Source organism: Chrysemys picta, chromosome 1 (genome assembly GCF_011386835.1).
Source record: "Chrysemys picta bellii isolate R12L10 chromosome 1, ASM1138683v2, whole genome shotgun sequence".
NCBI classification, from domain to species: Eukaryota; Metazoa; Chordata; order Testudines; family Emydidae; genus Chrysemys; species Chrysemys picta.
Genome location: NC_088791.1, coordinates 226,164,015 through 226,182,040, shown reverse-complemented (window position 1 = coordinate 226,182,040; position 18,026 = coordinate 226,164,015). Strand labels below are relative to the sequence as shown.

Below are 18,026 nucleotides of genomic sequence, written 5' to 3'. Positions count from 1 at the left end.
AAATGTATCTTTAGTGACATGTTGCAACCAAGGCTTTTGTATGCCTTGAGGAGGTTTTCCACCAACAACCTGTAGTTGTCTGCCTTGTTCTTTCCGAGAAAATTTATTGCCACTAACTGGAAGGCTTTCCATGCCGTCTTTTCCTTGCCACGCAGTGCATGGTCAAATGCATCATCTCGAAGAAGTTCACGAATCTGAGGACCAACAAAGACACCTTCCTTTATCTTAGCTTAACCTTGGAAATTTTCCACGGAGGGACTTGAAAGCTGCTTGTGTTTTGTCAATGGCCTTGACAAAGTTCTTCATCAGACCCAGCTTGATGTGTAAGGGTGGTAACAAAATCTTCCTTGATTCAACAAGTGGTGGATGCTGAACACTTTTCCTCCCAGGCTCCAATGACTGTCAGAGTGGCCAATCTTTCTTGATGTAGTGGGAATCTCTTGCACGACTATCCCATTCGCAGAGAAAACAGCAGTACTTTGTGTATCCAGTCTGCAGACCAAGCAAGAGAGCAACAACCTTCAAATCGCCACAAAGCTGCCACTGATGTTGGTCATAGTTTATGCACCTCAAAAGTTGTTTCATGTTGTCATAGGTTTTCGTCATATGGACTGCATGACCAACTGGAATTGATGGCAAAACATTGCCATTATGCAGTAAAACAGCTTTAAGACTCGTCTTCGATGAATCAATGAACAGTCTCCACTCATCTGGATCGTGAACGATGTTGAGGGCTGCCATCACACCATCGATGTTGTTGCAGGCTACAAGATCACCTTCCATGAAGAAGAATGGGACAAGATCCTTTTGACGGTCACGGAACATGGAAACCCTAACATCACCTGCCAGGAGATTCCACTGCTGTAGTCTGGAGCCCAACAGCTCTGCCTTACTCTTGGGTAGTTCCAAATCCCTGACAAGGTCATTCAGTTAACCTTGTGTTATGAAGTGTGGTTCAGAGGAGGAGGATGGGAGAAAATGTGGGTCCTGTGCCATTGATGGTTCAGGACCAGAAGTTTCATCCTCTTCCTCTTCCTTGTCTGACTCAAGTGAGAATGATTCTGGTGCATCAGGAACCGGCAGTCCTTCTCTGTGGGGTACTGGGCGTATAGCTGATGGAATGTTTGGATAATGCACAGTCCACTTTTTCTTCTTTGACACACCTTTCCCAACTGGAGGCACCATGCAGAAGTAACAAATGCTGGTATGATCTGTTGGCTCTCTCCAAATCATTCGCACTAGAAAAGGCATAGATTTCCTTTTCCTGTTCAACCACTGGCGAAGATTTGTTGCACAAGTGGTGCAGCATATGTGTGGGGCCCACCTCTTGTCCTGATCTCCAATTTTGCAGCCAAAATAAAGGCTTTCTTAACCGTAGTGGTTATACTGCGCTTTTGTGATGCAAAAGTCACTTCACCACAAACATAGCAGAAGTTATCTGCATTGTTCACACAAGTACGAGGCATCTCTGCTCACTTTGGCTAAACAGAAATGTATCCCTTTGCAAAATCAAACACTGACAAATAAGAGAGCACGACACTGTATGATTTCTAAAGCTGATATAGGGCAATTTGTTCAGCAGAGTGATGTAAGCTTTGTTATGATTGCATCATCCATGACTTCTAGGAATAACATGATGCAATTCATATTATGTATGACACAATACCAGCTTCAGATTGCATCATTCATTGTTTTGCCTAAAAAGCAAGTACTGTCCAAACCCAGTCATAGATTTATTCATAGATCCAGTCAAAGATGTATTTTAGTCATTTCTGGTTTAAATTGAGATCCCTTCCCTTTATAACTCACTTATCCTCCGCCATTCCCAAGTCAAGGTTCATATATACTGACCCAACAGCATATCTTGAAAACTAGAGCCAATCAACAATTTTAAGCATCATTTTCGTTCTCAGTGACCCAGAATTAGTAAATTTTGACTACATTTATTTCAGAAGCATTTTGGCTGTAGAGCAGTGTTATGAGAATAAGTAAAAAACTTTTCCTTATCCACTTTCTCAACATCACTCATGACTTTATATACCTCTATCACAGGCCTGCACAACACGTAAAGCGGCGATGGCCATATTACTCCAAAGAAAACAGCTGAGGGCCGAAACCCCCCGAGCTCCGCCAACCCTCCCCCCCCCCAGCACTGCCCGCCCCACGGAAACAACCCCCCCCCGCCGTGCCACCTGCCCCGCGGAAGCAAAACCTCCTTCCCCAGCGCCGCCCCACCAAAACAGCAGTATTGAACCTCGGTAATATGTTATAGTGGGCCCCTAAGGTAGTATAATTAAGGTAAAAGAAAAATGTCTTTTTGCTAGAAGTAGAATAAGATCTTCCCCCCACTTTGTAATCAATTGCCCTGTTGAATGAATGACGTGTGAAGGCGTGGAAGGCAGGCACCTCCAGACAGCTGCAACTCTTGGGGAGGGCAGGGCCGGCTCTAGGATTTTTGCCACCCCAAGCAAAAAAAATTTTAGCTGCCTCCCCTTTCTTTTTCATGCCCCTCTGCCCCCGGCCCTACCCCAACTCCACCCTTTCTGAACCCCTTCCCCAAATCCCCAGCACCACCTCCTCCCCTGGCGTGCTGCATTTCTCCCCCCCCCGCCCATTGCTTCCTGCGGGCCCCCCGTGACCTCCCGCCCTAGCTCACCTCCGCTCCGCCTGCTCCCCTGGGCATGCTGCTGCTCCGCTTCTCCCCCCTCCCTCTCAGGCGAGGGAGGGCGGAGCAGCGGCGCGTTCAGGGGAGCAGGCGGAGCAGAGCTGAGCTAGGGTGGGGGGGGCGCAGGAAGTAATGGGGGGGTAGAGGAACCACTCCCCGCTCCAGCTCACCTCCCTCCCAGCCTTGCTGCGCGAAACAGCTGTTTCGCACGTGGCAAGCCTGGGAGGGAGAGGGAGAAGTTGAGCGGCGGCAGCGCGCTCAGGGGAGAAGGTGAGCTGGGGCGGCAAGGGCACTTTTTCCCCATGCCCCCAAGTTAGCACCTCTGATGGCCGGCGCCAGAATGTTGCCCCTAGAAATGTGCCGCCCCAAGCACCTGCTTGTTTTGCTGGTGCCTGGAGCCGGCCCTGGGAGAGGGGATGGGAGCCAGACCAGATCAGTAGAACAGATCAGCCACCGACTCACCACTCGCCTTCTCAGCCCCCCACCCCTCCGGCTCACCTGCCCCCCCGCCACTGCCCGCCCGCTCGCCTCCTCAGCCCCCTCACCCCCCCTGGCTTGCCTACTTACTCCCCGCCACTGCCCGCCCACTCGCCTCCTCAGCCCCCCCTCCCCTCCCCCGCCTCACCTGCCCCCGTCTGCCACTCCCGCCCGCTCACCTCCTCAGCCCCTCCCTCCCCTGCCTCACCTGCCCCCCCCCCCGCCACTGCCCGCCCGCTCACCTCCTCAGCCCTCCACCCGCCCGGCTCGCCTACTCATTCCCCGCCACTGCCCGCCCGTTCTCATACTCAGCCCCCCTCCCTCACCCGCCGCTTGCCTACTCACCCCCCCACGGGCCGCACAGTGAGTCCATCTACTTGACCCCCGCAGGCCGCACAGTGAGCCTACGTGAGCCACATGCGGCCCCCGGGCCACATGTTGTGCAGGCCTGCTCTATCATATCCCCACTTAGTCTCCTCTTTTCCAAGCTAAAGAGTCTTAGCCTCTTTAATCTCTCCTCATATGGGACCTGTTCCAAACCCCTAATCATTTTAGTTGTCCTTTTCTGAACCTTTTTCTAGTGCCAGTATATCTTTTTTGAGATGAGGAGACCACATCTGTACACAGTATTCGAGATGTGGGTGTACCATTGATTTATATAAGGGCAATAATATATTCTCAGTCTTATTCTCTATCCCCTTTTTAATGACTCCTAACATCCTGTTTGCTTTTTTGACTGCCTCTGCACACTGCGTGGACATCTTCAGAGAACTATCCACGATGACTCGAAGATCTTTTCCCTGACTCGTTGTAGCTAAATTAGCCCCCATCATGTATGTATAGTTGGGGTTATTTTTTCCAATGTGCATTACTTTACATTTATCCACATTAAATTTCATTTGCCATTTTGTTGCCCAAACACTTAGTTTTGTGAGATCTTTTTGAAGTTCTTCACAGTCTGCTTTCGTTTTAACTATCTTGAGCAGTTTAGTATCGTCTGCAAACTTTGCCACCTCACTGTTTACCCCTTTCTCCAGATCATTTATGAGTAAGTTGAATAGGATTGGTCCGAGGACTGACCCTTGGGGAACACCACTAGTTATCCCTCTCCATTCTGAGAATTTACCATTAATTCCTACCCTTTGTTCCCTGTCTTTTAACCAGTTCTCAATCCACGAAAGGACCTTACCTTTTGTCCCATGACAGCTTAATTTACGTAAGAGCCTTTGGTGAGAGACCTTGTCAAAGGCTTTCTGGAAATCTAAGTACACTCTGTCCACTGGATTCCCCCTTGTCCACATATTTGTTGACCCCTTCAAAGAACTCTAACAGATTAGTAAGACATGATTTTCCTTTACAGAAACCATGTTGACTATAGCTCAACAATTTATGTTTTTCTATGTGTCTGAAAATTTTATTCTTAACTATTGTTTCGACTAATTTGCCCGGTACCGATGTTAGACTTACCGGGCTGTAATTGCCGGGATCACCTCTAGAGCCCTTTTTAAATATTGGCGTTACATTAGCTAACTTCCAGTCATTGGGTACAGAAGCCGATTTAAAGGACAGGTTACAAACCTTAGTTAATAGTTCTGCAACTTCACATTTGAGTTCTTTCAGAACTCTTGGGTGAATGCCATCTGGTCCCGGTGACTTGTTAATGTTGAGTTTATCAATTAATTCCAAAACCTCCTCTAGTGACACTTCAATCTGTGACAGTTCCTCAGATTTGTCACCTACAAAAGACGGCTCAGGTTTGGGAATCTCCCTAACATCCTCAGCCGTGAAGACTGAAGCAAAGAATCCATTTAGTTTCTCTGCAAAGACTTTATCATCTTTAAGCGCTCCTTTTGTAGCTCGATCATCAAGGGGCCCCACCGGTTGTTTAAAAAACATTTTGCTATTACCTTTGGAGTTTTTGGCTAGCCGTTCTTCAAACTCCTTTTTGGCTTTTCTTATTACATTCTTGCACTTAATTTGGCAGTGATTATGCTCCTTTCTATTTGCCTCACTAGGATTTGACTTCCACTTTTTAAAAGAAGTCTTTTTATCTCTCACTGCTTCTTTTACATGGTGGTTAAGCCACGGTGGCTCTTTTTAGTTATTTTACCGTGTTTCTTAATTTGGGGTATACATTGAGTTGGGCCTCTATTATGGTGTCTTTAAAAAGCGCCCATGCAGCTTGCAGGGATTTCACTTTAGTCACTATACCTTTTAACTTCTGTTTAACTAACCCCCTCATTTTTGCATAGTTCCCCCTTTTGAAATTAAATGCCGCAGTGTTGGGCTGTTGAGATGTTCTTCACACCACAGGGATGCTGAACGCTATTGTATTATGGTCACTATTTCCAAGCTGTCCTGTTAGTTACCCCTTGGACCAGCTCCTGTGCTCCACTCAGGACTAAATCTAGAGTTGCCTCTCCCTTTGTGGTTTCCCGTACCAGCTGCTCCATGAATCAGTCATTCAAAGTATCGAGAAATTTTATCTCTGCATTTCGTTCTGAAGTGAAATGTTCCCAGTCAATATGGGGATAATTGAAATCCCCCACTATTATTGAGTTCTTAATTTTGATAGCCTCTCTAATTTCCCTTAGCATTTCATCATCACTATCACTGTCCTGGTCAGGTGGTCGATAATAGATCCCTAATGTTATATTCTTATTAGAGCATGAAATTTCTGTCCATAGAGATTCTATGGAACATGTGGATTCACTTAAGATTTGTATTTTGATTCTACATTTTCTTTCACATATAGTGCCATTCCCCCACCTGCACGACCTGTTCTGTCCTTCCGATATATTTTGTACCCCGGAATGATTGTGTCCCATTGATTGCTCTCAGTCCACCAGGTTTCTGTGATGCCTATTATATCAATATCCTCCTTTATCACCCATCCTATTATTTAGACTTCTAGCATTTGTGTACAAGCACTTTAAAAACTTGTCACTGTTTATTTGTCTGCCCTTTTCTGATGTGTCAGATTCTTTTTTATGTGAATGTTTATCATCTGATTTGGCCCTTACATTATCCTCTTTCATCCTCTGCTCCTGACTATAACCTGGAGATTGTCTATCATTAGACTCTCTCCTAAGAGAAGTCTCTGTCCAATCCACATGCTCCTCTGCAGCAGTCGGCTTTCCCCCATCTCCTAGTTTAAAAACTGCTCTACAACCTTTTTAATATTTAGTGCCAGCAGTCTGGTTCCACTTGGGTTTAGATGGAGCCCATCTCTCCTTTATAGGCTCCCCCCATCCCAAAAGTTTCCCCAGTTCCTAATGAATGTAAACCCCTCCTCTTTACACCATCGTCTCATCCACGCATTGAGACTCTGAAGCTCTGCCTGCCTACCTGGCCCTGCACGTTGAACTGGGAGCATTTCTGAGAATGCACCATAGAGGTCCTGGATTTCAGTCTCTTCCCTAGTAGCCTAAATTTGGCCTCCAGGACATCTCTCCTACCCTTCCCTATGTCATTGGTACATACATGTACCACGACCACCGGCTCCTCCCCAGCACTACACATAAGTCTGTCTAGATGCCTCGAGAGATCTGCAACCTTCGCACCAGGCAGGTAAGTCACCATACGGTTCTCCTGGTCATCACAAACCCAGCTATCTATGTTTCTAATGATCGAATCTTCCACTACTAACACCTGCCTTTTCCTAAGTTTCACCTTTGGCTCTAGTGTAGTTTTCTCTGTGTGTATGTGTATGCGGGCATGCACACACGCATTTCACATTTATAGTACACGCACCAATAAAGCAACAGATCCTCCCCCAGCATGTGTGGATCCACTTGCAGGACATAGCCTTAAAGCATTATTGAACAAAACAGTAACTCCTCACTTAAAATCGTCCCGGTTAATGTTGTTTCGTTACTGATCAATTAGGGAACATGCTCATTTAAAGTTGTGCTCCCTTCTAATGTCGTTTGGCAGCCGCCTGCTTTGTCTACTCCTTGCAGGAAGAGCGGCCCGTTGCAGCTAGCTGGTGGGGGCTTGGAACCAGGGTGGATTGGCAGTCCCCCATCAGCTCCCTGCTCCCCTAAGTTCCCTGTGCAGCAGCTGCCCAGCAGGCTAGAAATTGCAGCTGTCCCTCCCCACACTGCCATGTGCTGCTCCTGCCCTCTGCCTTAGAGCTGCTCCCCGAGACTCCTGCTTGCCGTATGGGGAGAAGGGCAGGAAGAGGGCGGAAAATATCAGGGTGTCCCCCTCCCCTCTGCTCCTGCACCCCACTTACCCCATTTTCCTTAGAGCAGCAGGGGGGACACACCAGGGCTCAGGACGGAGGGAGCTTGCAGCAGCTGAGGTCTCAGCAAGCTGATCTAATTAACAAGGCAGTGTACTTAAAGGGGAAATGCGCATAGCTCCCTCCATCCCTGCTACCTTGTAGAGTGAGAGAGTTAACCCTTGAGTGCTCAGTCAATTGCTAGTTCATCATTTAGCAGTAAGGGAAATATTCCACCCTCTGACTCCTCCACCTCAACCAAGCTTCACAATCATCATCACTGTGTACCAGTATTAAATTGTTTGTTTAAAACTTACACTGTGTGTTTGTGCATGTATGTGTATATGTATGTGTATATATTAATGTAAATGAGGGGGTATGTATGTATATATATATATAGTCTTTTGTTGGGTGAAAAAAATTTCCCTGGAACCTAACCCGCTCATTTACATTAATTTTATGGGAAAATTGGATTCGCTTAACATCGTTTCGCTTAAAGTCACATTTTTCAGGAACATAACTACAATGTTAAGTGAGGAGTTACTGTATAGCACTTTCAGAAGAAATAATGCAGAGGATTCAGGAAAAAAGTGGTGCTGCTTTTGGATAGGGGATTATGGACAGGATGGGAGGAGGAGCCTGCTTGAAGGGCACCAGGACTAGGATTGCAAATGGGAAAGATTGATAAGCATTGGGCTAGTACTTGGGAATTTGCTACAACCAGAAGTGAAATTGACTAGATCTTTCTCAAGAGTCCAAACTGAACTAAAATTAAACAAACAATTATGATTTTTAATTTGACAAAATCTCTAGGTAGAAGCATATAACAACTAGTACACATCAGCAAGGACAGGACTAATTTCCACTTCAAACTCTGAATCTGCAACATGCTGCTAATGGGAAGATCCCTGCTCAATGATTTCACCAGGACTCTGCAGAGGATCTGCTTGTGCACAAGACATTGCAGGATCAAGACCTAACATACTTATTTGAATGCTCGTCCCTAGATAATTTATTTAAAACATTGCTGTTGTTATTGTGAATTATTTGGCATTGTTTAAAAATTATTCCTCAGCTATTGAGGTGGGCTGATAAATAAATCCATGTATTTATTTAAATTTATTTGACAAATTCCACAATATTCTTGAATAAATTATTTTAGTTGCTTGTGGTTTATCTTCAAATATTAGCTCAGTTTTACCCATTATTACACTGCACGGGCTGCAGAATTCATATCATATTTATTTAAGATCTAATAAGAACAGGATAAGAGTAAAAAGGGCAAAATTAAATCTTCTTCTGTCTAGAGGTGCATAGCTTATTCATTGTGATGGATTTGGAGCTCCTGGTATTAATTTATGAATACTAGAAGTTGTAGGTGTTTGACTGATTGCTGTGAGGAGGATTACTGTCTCTTAACCTAGTTATTGAAGGGCTTACTGTATACACATACTGAGTTAATTCAATAAGCATCTCAATACATGCAAACAGGTGGACAATAACCCAGGATTATTGACTTTAATTTTGCTATCCCTGACTTCTGCTGAACTGAACAGGTTAACCAATCTGAGAAAACCAAACCAAGGAGGAGAACAACACAACTTGCACCTGAATTGTAAGTAATGCACAGAGAAAGAAAGTGAAGGTGAACCCAGACTCTAGAGGCTGAGGTAAGACAGACCTACATCGGGCTCTATGTAAGGTAGATAAGCATATAGACCTTCTGCTGGTTTTTAAATCTTTTTTCTCGTGTTATACTTAACAATAGGAGCAAAGCAAAGAATACTTTGGTTTAAGAAGGCTGTTATGGGCCAGTGTATTCACCAACAGTCACCAGCTCCCAAGGGAAGAACCACAGGTGACAGTCAGATCTGCTGGTAAATGCACGCGGTGGCTTAGCCCAGCATTCTGTTTAAGAGTGGGGGAATACAGGATTCCATCCCAAACACAGGTAAGGACACGAGACCCAATACTTGAGGGGGTGCTCATGAAGAAATGGGGTACCAGGCCCAGACCAGTACCCAGTGGAGGGTCTCAGTTTGTATGTAGGGCAGGCAGATGCCCCACGGGACAAAGGGAATCAGAGAAAAGGCCAATAGGAGTGTATGCAGTCACCAGTACAGCAGCCGGACTCCATCCAGACTGTGTTCATCAATTCTGCAGAACCCAGAGAGGAGGATAAGCTGAAGTTTGAGAGAAAAACGTTGCACTTGGGAGGCCATGTGACTTGTTGACTGGAAACAGGAGAAGAAGCATTGGCATGAGGAGACAACGCAAGACCAACCAGACAGAACAAGAGTGTCAGTGACACTATGGCCTGGAATTGGAGAGGATGTGCCAGTGGCTCACAGATTTGACAAGGAGGTCAGACACCATACCATATCCTCAGGGCCACACGATTCAATTCAGAACTCATCTCAAAAGCATTTCAAAATATACTCATGTCATCCCCATCCCCATCCCTATAGTGAGGTAACAATTTAGAACAGTGGTGGGCAATCTGTGGGCCACGGGCCACACACGACCCGTCAGGATAATCTGCTGGCGGGCTGCGAGGCAGTGTTTACATTGACCATCTGCAGGCACGGCCACCTGCAGCTCCCAGTGGCCGTGGTTCACATTCCTGGCCAATGGGAGCTGCGGGAAGTGGCGCGGGGCCAGTTCTCTCCCCACTTATGCCAGTGTAAATCAGGAGAAATTGTTATGTAGTTACACTGGCATAAAGCCAGCGTAAGGACTCAAGCTCCATAACTGCAGATGCAGTCCTTTTAAACGTGGCTCTCCTGGGTACAGCCATAATCCTTTCAATATGTACATAACGAAACAAAATGGTATTCTTGATTAAGACTGCTGTATTCCTAGAGACTCTTCTCACCCAACCCCATTCAAAACACCTGTTTTGGGTAATGCTGGGCAAGTAACATAAATGGTTCTAATGATGTCTCCTGAAAGGATTTTCCAACTGTTCTTTGGTCATCAGACAGATGCAGCCAGATGTTGGTTAGGGCTTGTCTACACTGGCACTTTACAGTGCTGCAACTTTCTCACTCAGGGATGTACAAAAACACACCACCTGGGTGCTGCAAGTGCTGGTAGCTATTCCCCTCATGGAGGTGGATTTTTAGAGCGCTGGGACGGGAGAGCTCTCTCCCAGTGCTGTGCCGCGACTACACAAACCATGTTAAAGCGCTGCCATGCGCTTTAACGTTGCCAGTGAAGACGTGCCCTTACTTTCCAGATCATTCTTTTTGTCTGCACATTAAAAGGCCAAATAACATTATTCTATTAATATACAAAATGATAACTATTCCGTTTTAGCTTACTCAATCATACCAGATGGTAAGAAGACTAATGCGGAACAAAAAAAAAATAAAAAAATAAAAAAAATCTACACACACAGTCTCCTCTTACATAAATGAGGCACTCAATTGTGATAAATCCCAGTTGAATCTTTATGGTTTGGAGCCACTGGATGATAATGAACACTTGACATTGAAAAAGCTATTATCTAGTATTATAAAAATATCATGCTTGTCATTGACTTGAAAGTCAACATATGTAAGTTTAGAAGATAAAACATATATACATATATATATGTAGATATCCTTCAGGACATGTTATGCTAGCTGTTGTATACTTTCTGCTAATTCAGTAGACTTTTTTTCCTGCTTTCATATATTAAATGTCAGTCTCATGTGCAGAAATGTCGGGATCAAACAAGAGACACCATGCCCTAAAAATAATAAATGGATCAACTATGTGTAGGTGTCTGAAAGCCCTTCTGTTCTTTGGATTTTATTTTAGCCAGCTAACCCACACAGTAAGTGATGAACAAACATGTATGTGGTTAGAGATTTAATTCCATTAGATTCTCACAATTGTAAAAAGTAGGTCTCTTTAAGCAAAAACTAAAGGGTCCTAAAAATAACCTACCATATAAGATCCAAGCATTTATTATTAAGAATAAAATATTCTCCTTTGCTTTAGGGAAAGCATGTGGTGATTCTGCACCATAAAAATGCTGTTTTTAAAAAAAAACCTCTTCAGCAGTACATCAAAAATTTAAATTTAGTTATTCCTACTCTCTGGGGGTTGTACTACACAGTGAAGTCTGCACCACTTTTAAACTACTTTACTAAATCTTGCTGCATATGTAAAATAAAAGAGAGGCTTTAAACAAATGTTACTACTGTATATTAGAACAGTGACTGATCATTTCACTATAATTAATGAACTGTGAGAGTTTCCAATAAAAATGCTATTTATTTTAGTTGTTTAATTAGGGAGATTCCGCCGGTAATGTGCACAAGATAAATCGTGTTAAAAAAGGGGGAAAGGAGGGCACATGCTAAAATTTTATCCAGTAGCCCAAGGGCAAAGAGAAGACAATCCAAAAGGAAAAAAAAACTGCTGAAGAAAGAGAACCAAAATTATTAAAAATACATTGTACTGAAGGGGGAAAAAATGCTTTGCACAGTGATTTGACAAGAGCAACAGAGGGACTCAGACAAATGGGGGTGGATTTCCATAGATGGTTACAGGGAACAGAGAAGTTGCTGCCCCTAGCCCAGTTCAGATGGCATCTCAAGGTGGAAATAAAGGACAACTTATCAAACTCAACTATGTTAAATGAACTTGGGGGAGAGACAGGCACTAATTTGATACATTTCACAACTGTTGCTGCCCCTTGATAAGTTGCAAAGCAAGTTCAATTTTCAATATTGCAGAAATTACAACTCAACTGTTAACATTTCCTTAGACCAAGACTTTCAAAATTAGTTGCTTAAAATTCTGCTAATAGTTTAAGCATAAAAATAGGTGCCTAGAATTTTCAAAAATGACGAGCACTCGGTAGTTCCAATTCAATTTAATGGGAGTGGCTAAGTGCTCAACAATTTTGAAAAATCAAGACACTTCTTTAGGTGCCTAACAAAGGATACAAAGGACTAGTTTAAGGCATCCACTTTTGAAATTTTGGCAATGCTCTTTTAAAATGTTGTTCCATGCAGATTTATTTGACATTTAAAAGTATGCATATGATTTATTTCTTCAACATTCATATGTAGTATTTAGGTTACAGATATTTTCTTCCTTTAAACTATTAAAATTAACTTAATATCAAAAACATCAAACCAAAATTAAAGGTCAGACTCTGATCTCACTCCATGTTTATGCCAATATTACTGTGCTGCTCATCCTTGCTCAGAGCACTAGTATGTACATAATTAGAAGAGAATATCATAAGTATCTAACCACTCATTTCTCTCCCCCAAAAATAATTTAATTACTCCAGACCAGGCTGGATAAAAATCAATGATTTTTTTTAATAAAAAAAAATTGATATTTTTTATTTAAATCAGATTTTTTTGATAAAATGCTTTTTGAGGAAAAAAACTATTTAAAGATAGTTTTAATTAGGATACATTATAGCTCAAAGATATCTCATGGAATAGGGATTATACATTCTAATTCTATAGTATGAGACAATATATTCATGTAATGTTTAAGAAAAGTTTTGTAAACGAGTTCCAATAGTTCATGGATTAGGGACCCAATTTTATGGGGTTCCACAGGCTTTTGTATAGATTATTTAGATTAATCTTTCTATCTACCCAATGGGACTTAGTGCTCAGTCTAGAAGATACCATCAGAGATGTTTAGTTTTACAGTTCTCAAACTGTGGATTTGTGTCTCCAGAGGTAACATGCTTGTTAATAGCAAAAATGTTTTTTAAATAAATAAATAATATACAGAGGAGAGAAATAACAGACCTCAACTCTATTGTCCCTCTGTAAATTTGTGTACACAGAGTCAATCCCTTAGCTCTCTCTAAAAGTGCAAAGTTTCAAAAAGTTCAATGAATAGAAGATTGTTGGGGGCGGAATAGATCTGGACAAGGAGATGAAGTCTAGAGATAAATGTGAGAAGCGAGGGACATATGCTTGTTTTGTTAAAATATTATATGTTTGCTGTTGAAGAAAAAAATCCAGAATACTTGTTGTTGTTTTAGTTAAATAAAACAATTTAAATGTCTGTCTGGTGATGTTCTCCTCCTAATACAGCATGGCAAGAAAATCCTCCAAATATTAACGATTAACCTGTTGAATTGGAGATCGTTCACCTCCCAATGACTTCATAAATATCTGCTTCAATTACCTTCGGTAAATGAAAAAAACAAACAATCATTCATTTTCTGATATAGCTGTAAAACTAATCTGAAAAGTTTTCAAAATAAGTCACTGTTTAAAAATGTATAGTGTGTACCTTCTAAAAATGAAATCTACAGCTATCTCTATCTCTGAGTTGTGAAGAATATGTATTCAGGTTATAACAACCTACAAGAATGCACTTTTATGTAGAAAACTATGATTAAATCTAGTCTTCCTGACCAGTGATTTAAATCATGATTTAAGTCAATTTGATTTAAATCAAATCCACCCTGCTCCAGACATTTTTAACCACGTGAAAGACAGAACCACTATATTGGATCAAATTCTGGAAGCCACCTGACTGCCTGACTTTTTGCTTTCTAAACTTCACAGCTCCTGTTTATCATGTATACTCACAAAGACCATATTAAAGTTGTGACAGAACCCAAGACTGTTAAAGGTTGAAACAAGCCATAAGCCTTGTGATACCTAATTTATAATGGTGTGCATTAATAAAGTCATTAAGGTGGTGTCCCACTGTGCCTTGTACTGGAAGACACTAAGGTATATTTTAATCTGAACTACAAATATTCTCATTTTCCCATTATCATTTTACTCTTCTTTTAATGCATTTTTGTGTGTGTACGTTTCCTTCATTTTTAAGAAGGAATCATATTAGTGTTTTAGTATAAGAATTACTGAAAAATACAATTTTAATCTGAAAACTACTTCACAATTTGAAGGAAGGGAAAAAAGTTAGTCTTAATCCAGCTGACCCAAGCACCTTACTAAATCAGAGCATCTGCACACAAGATGCTGTAGCTGAAGTTTGACTTTTATTTTAACAAATCCAGAAAGTGACACAAAAACTGGGGTATTTATCTATAACAGCCTGGAAGAGATTAATTTAATAACAGTGAAGAGCTGGTTTAATACCTGGAGTGTCCCAAACACAGCAATCTCAGGTCCAAGAACTTGGGATCCCATATAATTAATTTCCCAGTATGATGTACAGCTCACATTCTAGGAAAATCTTAAAGCTGCTTCACTGTATGAACCCCCTGAGTCTGGGGGATTAAACAAGACTCAGAAGGCTAATTAATTTCATTTTGTGGTACCTAATAAAGACAGACTCTCAAGTATTATAAGAGTATTATTTTTAACTAGAGACAGTATGGTCTTTCACAAAAATGCCTTTGGACACTGTCTGTAACTTAAAGCACCAATCTTGAACACACTTATACAAGAGAAGTACAGTTAAAAATCATTGAGACTGCTCATGAGCATGAAGTTATTCATATATATAAGTATTTGCAAGCTCAGGACCTACATACTCTACTCCTGGAAGAGTTCTGCACCACTGCGCATGTGCAGAATGTATATCCCCTGCAGAAAAAGGACTTCCTGACGGGGAAGCAAAGGGAAGCCACAAAAGCAGTCATGCGACCCTCCCCAGCAGTCTGTTTCGGGGGCCGAGGGCACCCAGCAGCGAGGCAAATCACTGTGGGGATGTGGGACTGGGGAAGACCCAGCTGGTGGCTCCCACCCTGCACCCGGCTCAGCTGCTAGTCCTGTCAGGGCTGGGGAGGACAGGACTTCCTCTTCCCTTGCACGGCATCCAGGGCCAGGTCAGACCCATCCCCAGATTTCTCCCCCGGCTGCAGGAAGCTCTGCAAACTCTCTCTCTCCCCTCTCCTTCCTTCCCCCTGCTTCCTACACCCATCACTCCTCAGCTGCAGCGGGATGGATTCCTGTACAGGATCCCCTGCCCCATCCGCCCAACCACTGTGCAGCCAGATCCCCTCATACGCAGACGCTCCCGCCAAGCCTAACCCCCCACACACACTCAGAAGCGCCCCCGATGAGCCCCACTCCCCCTGCACCTGGATCACCCTGACGAGCCACCCACACCCGGATCTCCACCTAGCTGCATCTGGACCCCCCAATGAGCCCACACCCATACCCCCTTGCCAAGCTCTATCCTCCCCACACCCAGACCCCGCCCCCTGCTGAGCCTCAGCCACCTTCACCTGGACCCCCCTGCAGAGTCCCATTACCGTTGCACCCAGAAACCCCCAACAAGCCCCTGTCCATCTAGATCCCACACTGATCTGCCCGCATCCAGATTAACCCACCCGGAGCCCTCTCAACCCACACCTGGATTCCCCCACACTAAGCCCCTCCACACTTGGATCCTACCTTGCTGAGCCTGCCTGCCCACAACTGGTGCAACTGGCACAGAGGGGCAGGGTCTAGGGTATTTCTGGGGCAGGCCTTGCGCTATGTCTGGGTTGGGTGCAGCCTCACCTAGAGTGACCAGACAGCAAATGTGAAAAATCGGGACGGGGGAGGCGGGGGTGGAGGGGAATAGGAGCCTATATAAGGAAAAGACCCAAAAAATCGGGACTGTCCCTAGAAAATTGGGACAGCTGGTCACCCTAGCCTCACTGCTGAGTCTGTGTCCCAGGGGGAGCTGCACAGTGATCTCCCACCTCTGTGCAGCCAGTGGCCTGTGCTCCCCAAAGCCATGCGGGAGCTTCCACATTTATTTGACAAATAAAATTTGCAGAATTATAAAATATTGTGTGCAGAATTCCCTCAGGAGTAAATGTTTACTCATTTTGGTAAATTAGACTCTTTGACTTAGAGGAGCATCTGGGCTGCTAGAAGTTTGTAAAACTTCTATTTAAATTAAAAATACTAAAAACTAACAAGAACAAAAGCCTAAAGACCAATATAAATATTTCCATTTAAAAAACAAACAAACAATGAAAACAGTGGGGTTTAGACAAAATAATATCCCCCTGCAGTGCCGCACTTAGAAGCTGACAGTGAAAATGAGTATAAACATGTGATACTGACTTCACTGATTGGCACTGTCCCTGATGAGAGAACTGCAAAAGGTGAACAAAGTGCCTAAATAGTAATGTTAATGAGCCTTTAAATATTTTTTTTCTTTTCTTGTATAATGTAAGGTACTATGAGCAACACAGGTAAATAAATTTGTTTGCACAATATTTTTAAACTGATGCCCCTTTAAATTAAATGGAGACAATGAATGTTGAAGGGTAAAAATGGATATTTTCCAGAAGGGAAACAGAAAAAATAATTTATATGATGGGATAAACAAAAAGGACCTCTCTCTTCCTCCCTTTCTTCAGGGGAAGGCATACACACCCAAACCAGGCTTTCCCAGGATTCTTCCAGGTGAAAAGTTTGGTTTCCTACACTATGACAGGTCAACTACTTATCAGAACCAAAATCCTTACACAAGGATTACAGTAATCTACAGTAGTGGTGCAAAGTAAGGCTTTCATCCTGCAGGCACTTATGTATGTGCTTAACAGTCCCACGAACTAGTGAAAACATCAAGGCCCAGTTACAGCACTACTGTAGAGCTGTAGTTGTTCGAGGTAGCACAGCAGAACAGTGTGTTTTATTTACTTATTACAGGAAGCAACCAACCCGGTTGAAATGAGACCAAGCCCACTCACCAACTTTTCTACTAATAATGTGTTTCTCCAAACAGCTGCCCCAGTCCTGCCTACTGAACTGGCGCTGTAAATTGTCCCACTGTTTCCCCCCCAAATCAGATGTTTGGATTGGAGCCCGGTACCTTGTACACCAAGGAGGCCAGAGGACTCTCGCAGGCTGGAGACTGCAAACCCCTTTCATCCCCACAGCAGGCTGGGCTTACATAGCTACCCCGGCACACCCTGGTGGCATCTCTATTCAGTGAGAAGGGCACAGAAGAGTGAAGCAATGGTCAGAATTGCAGCAGCCCAGGGACCCAGCTCGAGCTTGCCCCCGCACAGAGAGGGCTAGCAGCGAAGGGCGCCACTCAATCACCGGCGCGGGCTGTGCCACCCCTGGACAGGGACACAAGCGGCTGCGCCCGGCGCGGCAGCAGGAAGGGGCCGAACCGCCCTGCCCCACACGGCCGCAGCCTGGCGTGAGAGCAGCCGGGGCCGGGCGGGAGCAGCGGAGGCGCGGGCTACGCACCCAGCAGGAGACCGTCCATGTCAAAGATCAGGTGGGTGGCGGGCCGCGGCGGAGCGGGGCGCCAGGAGGAAGCGGCCATGGCGGGGAAGCGGCGGCAGCCGGGAGCACAAGCGGAGGAGCCGGGCGGCGCAAGCGCTGTCAGTCGCCGGCGAAGGGGAGGCGGGTGCCTGCTGCGGGTGTTTGGTAGTGGGGGAGGCGCGGAGCTGGGGCTGGTGCGGTGCGCTGGAGCAAGGGCTGCGGGACGCTCACACGAAGTGCTCTGCGCTGCAGCTTGGGGCCGCGGGCTGCACTGCTTCGCCCCAAGGGAGAAGGGAGCGGGTGCTGCAGTTTTCTGTCTCTCTCCCTCCAGGGCGGCTCTGGATTAGGGAGAGAAACTAAACCACGTCCGGAGAGCATCTGGGCCACAGCCGCAAAAGCAAACTCCATTTGTAGCCTGTGTCACTAAGGCTGCAGGAGCCTCTGTAGTACCCAGGCACAACCCCCACAGTGTATGGAGGCCTGGCCAATT

The 18,026-nt window shown here is 44.4% G+C and overlaps 2 protein-coding genes across 10 annotated transcripts in view; one reads left to right on the top strand and one right to left on the bottom strand.

Annotated features, from left to right (window-relative positions):
* The window catches only part of PUDP (pseudouridine 5'-phosphatase), a 148,713-nt gene extending 131,061 nt beyond the window's left edge, over nt 1–17,652 (bottom strand). The window contains exon 1 of the mRNA XM_005283333.5: nt 17,519–17,652. Within this exon, the coding sequence (XP_005283390.1) occupies nt 17,519–17,597 (79 nt within the window). The 5' untranslated portion in view covers nt 17,598–17,652. The remainder of the gene's footprint in view (nt 1–17,518) is intronic.
* Nucleotides 17,063–18,026, top strand: part of STS (steroid sulfatase) — a 175,420-nt gene continuing 174,456 nt past the window's right edge. For 3 of the 9 annotated variants that reach the window (XM_042840860.2, XM_065580732.1, XM_065580734.1), the window contains exon 1: nt 17,071–17,549. In XM_042840860.2, coding sequence (XP_042696794.2) covers nt 17,536–17,549 — 14 coding nt within the window. In that variant the 5' untranslated portion in view covers nt 17,071–17,535. Of the gene's footprint in view, nt 17,656–18,026 lie in introns of all 9 variants that reach the window. The other 6 variants (XM_065580737.1, XM_065580738.1, XM_065580729.1 and 3 more) reach the window with 3 other exon arrangements.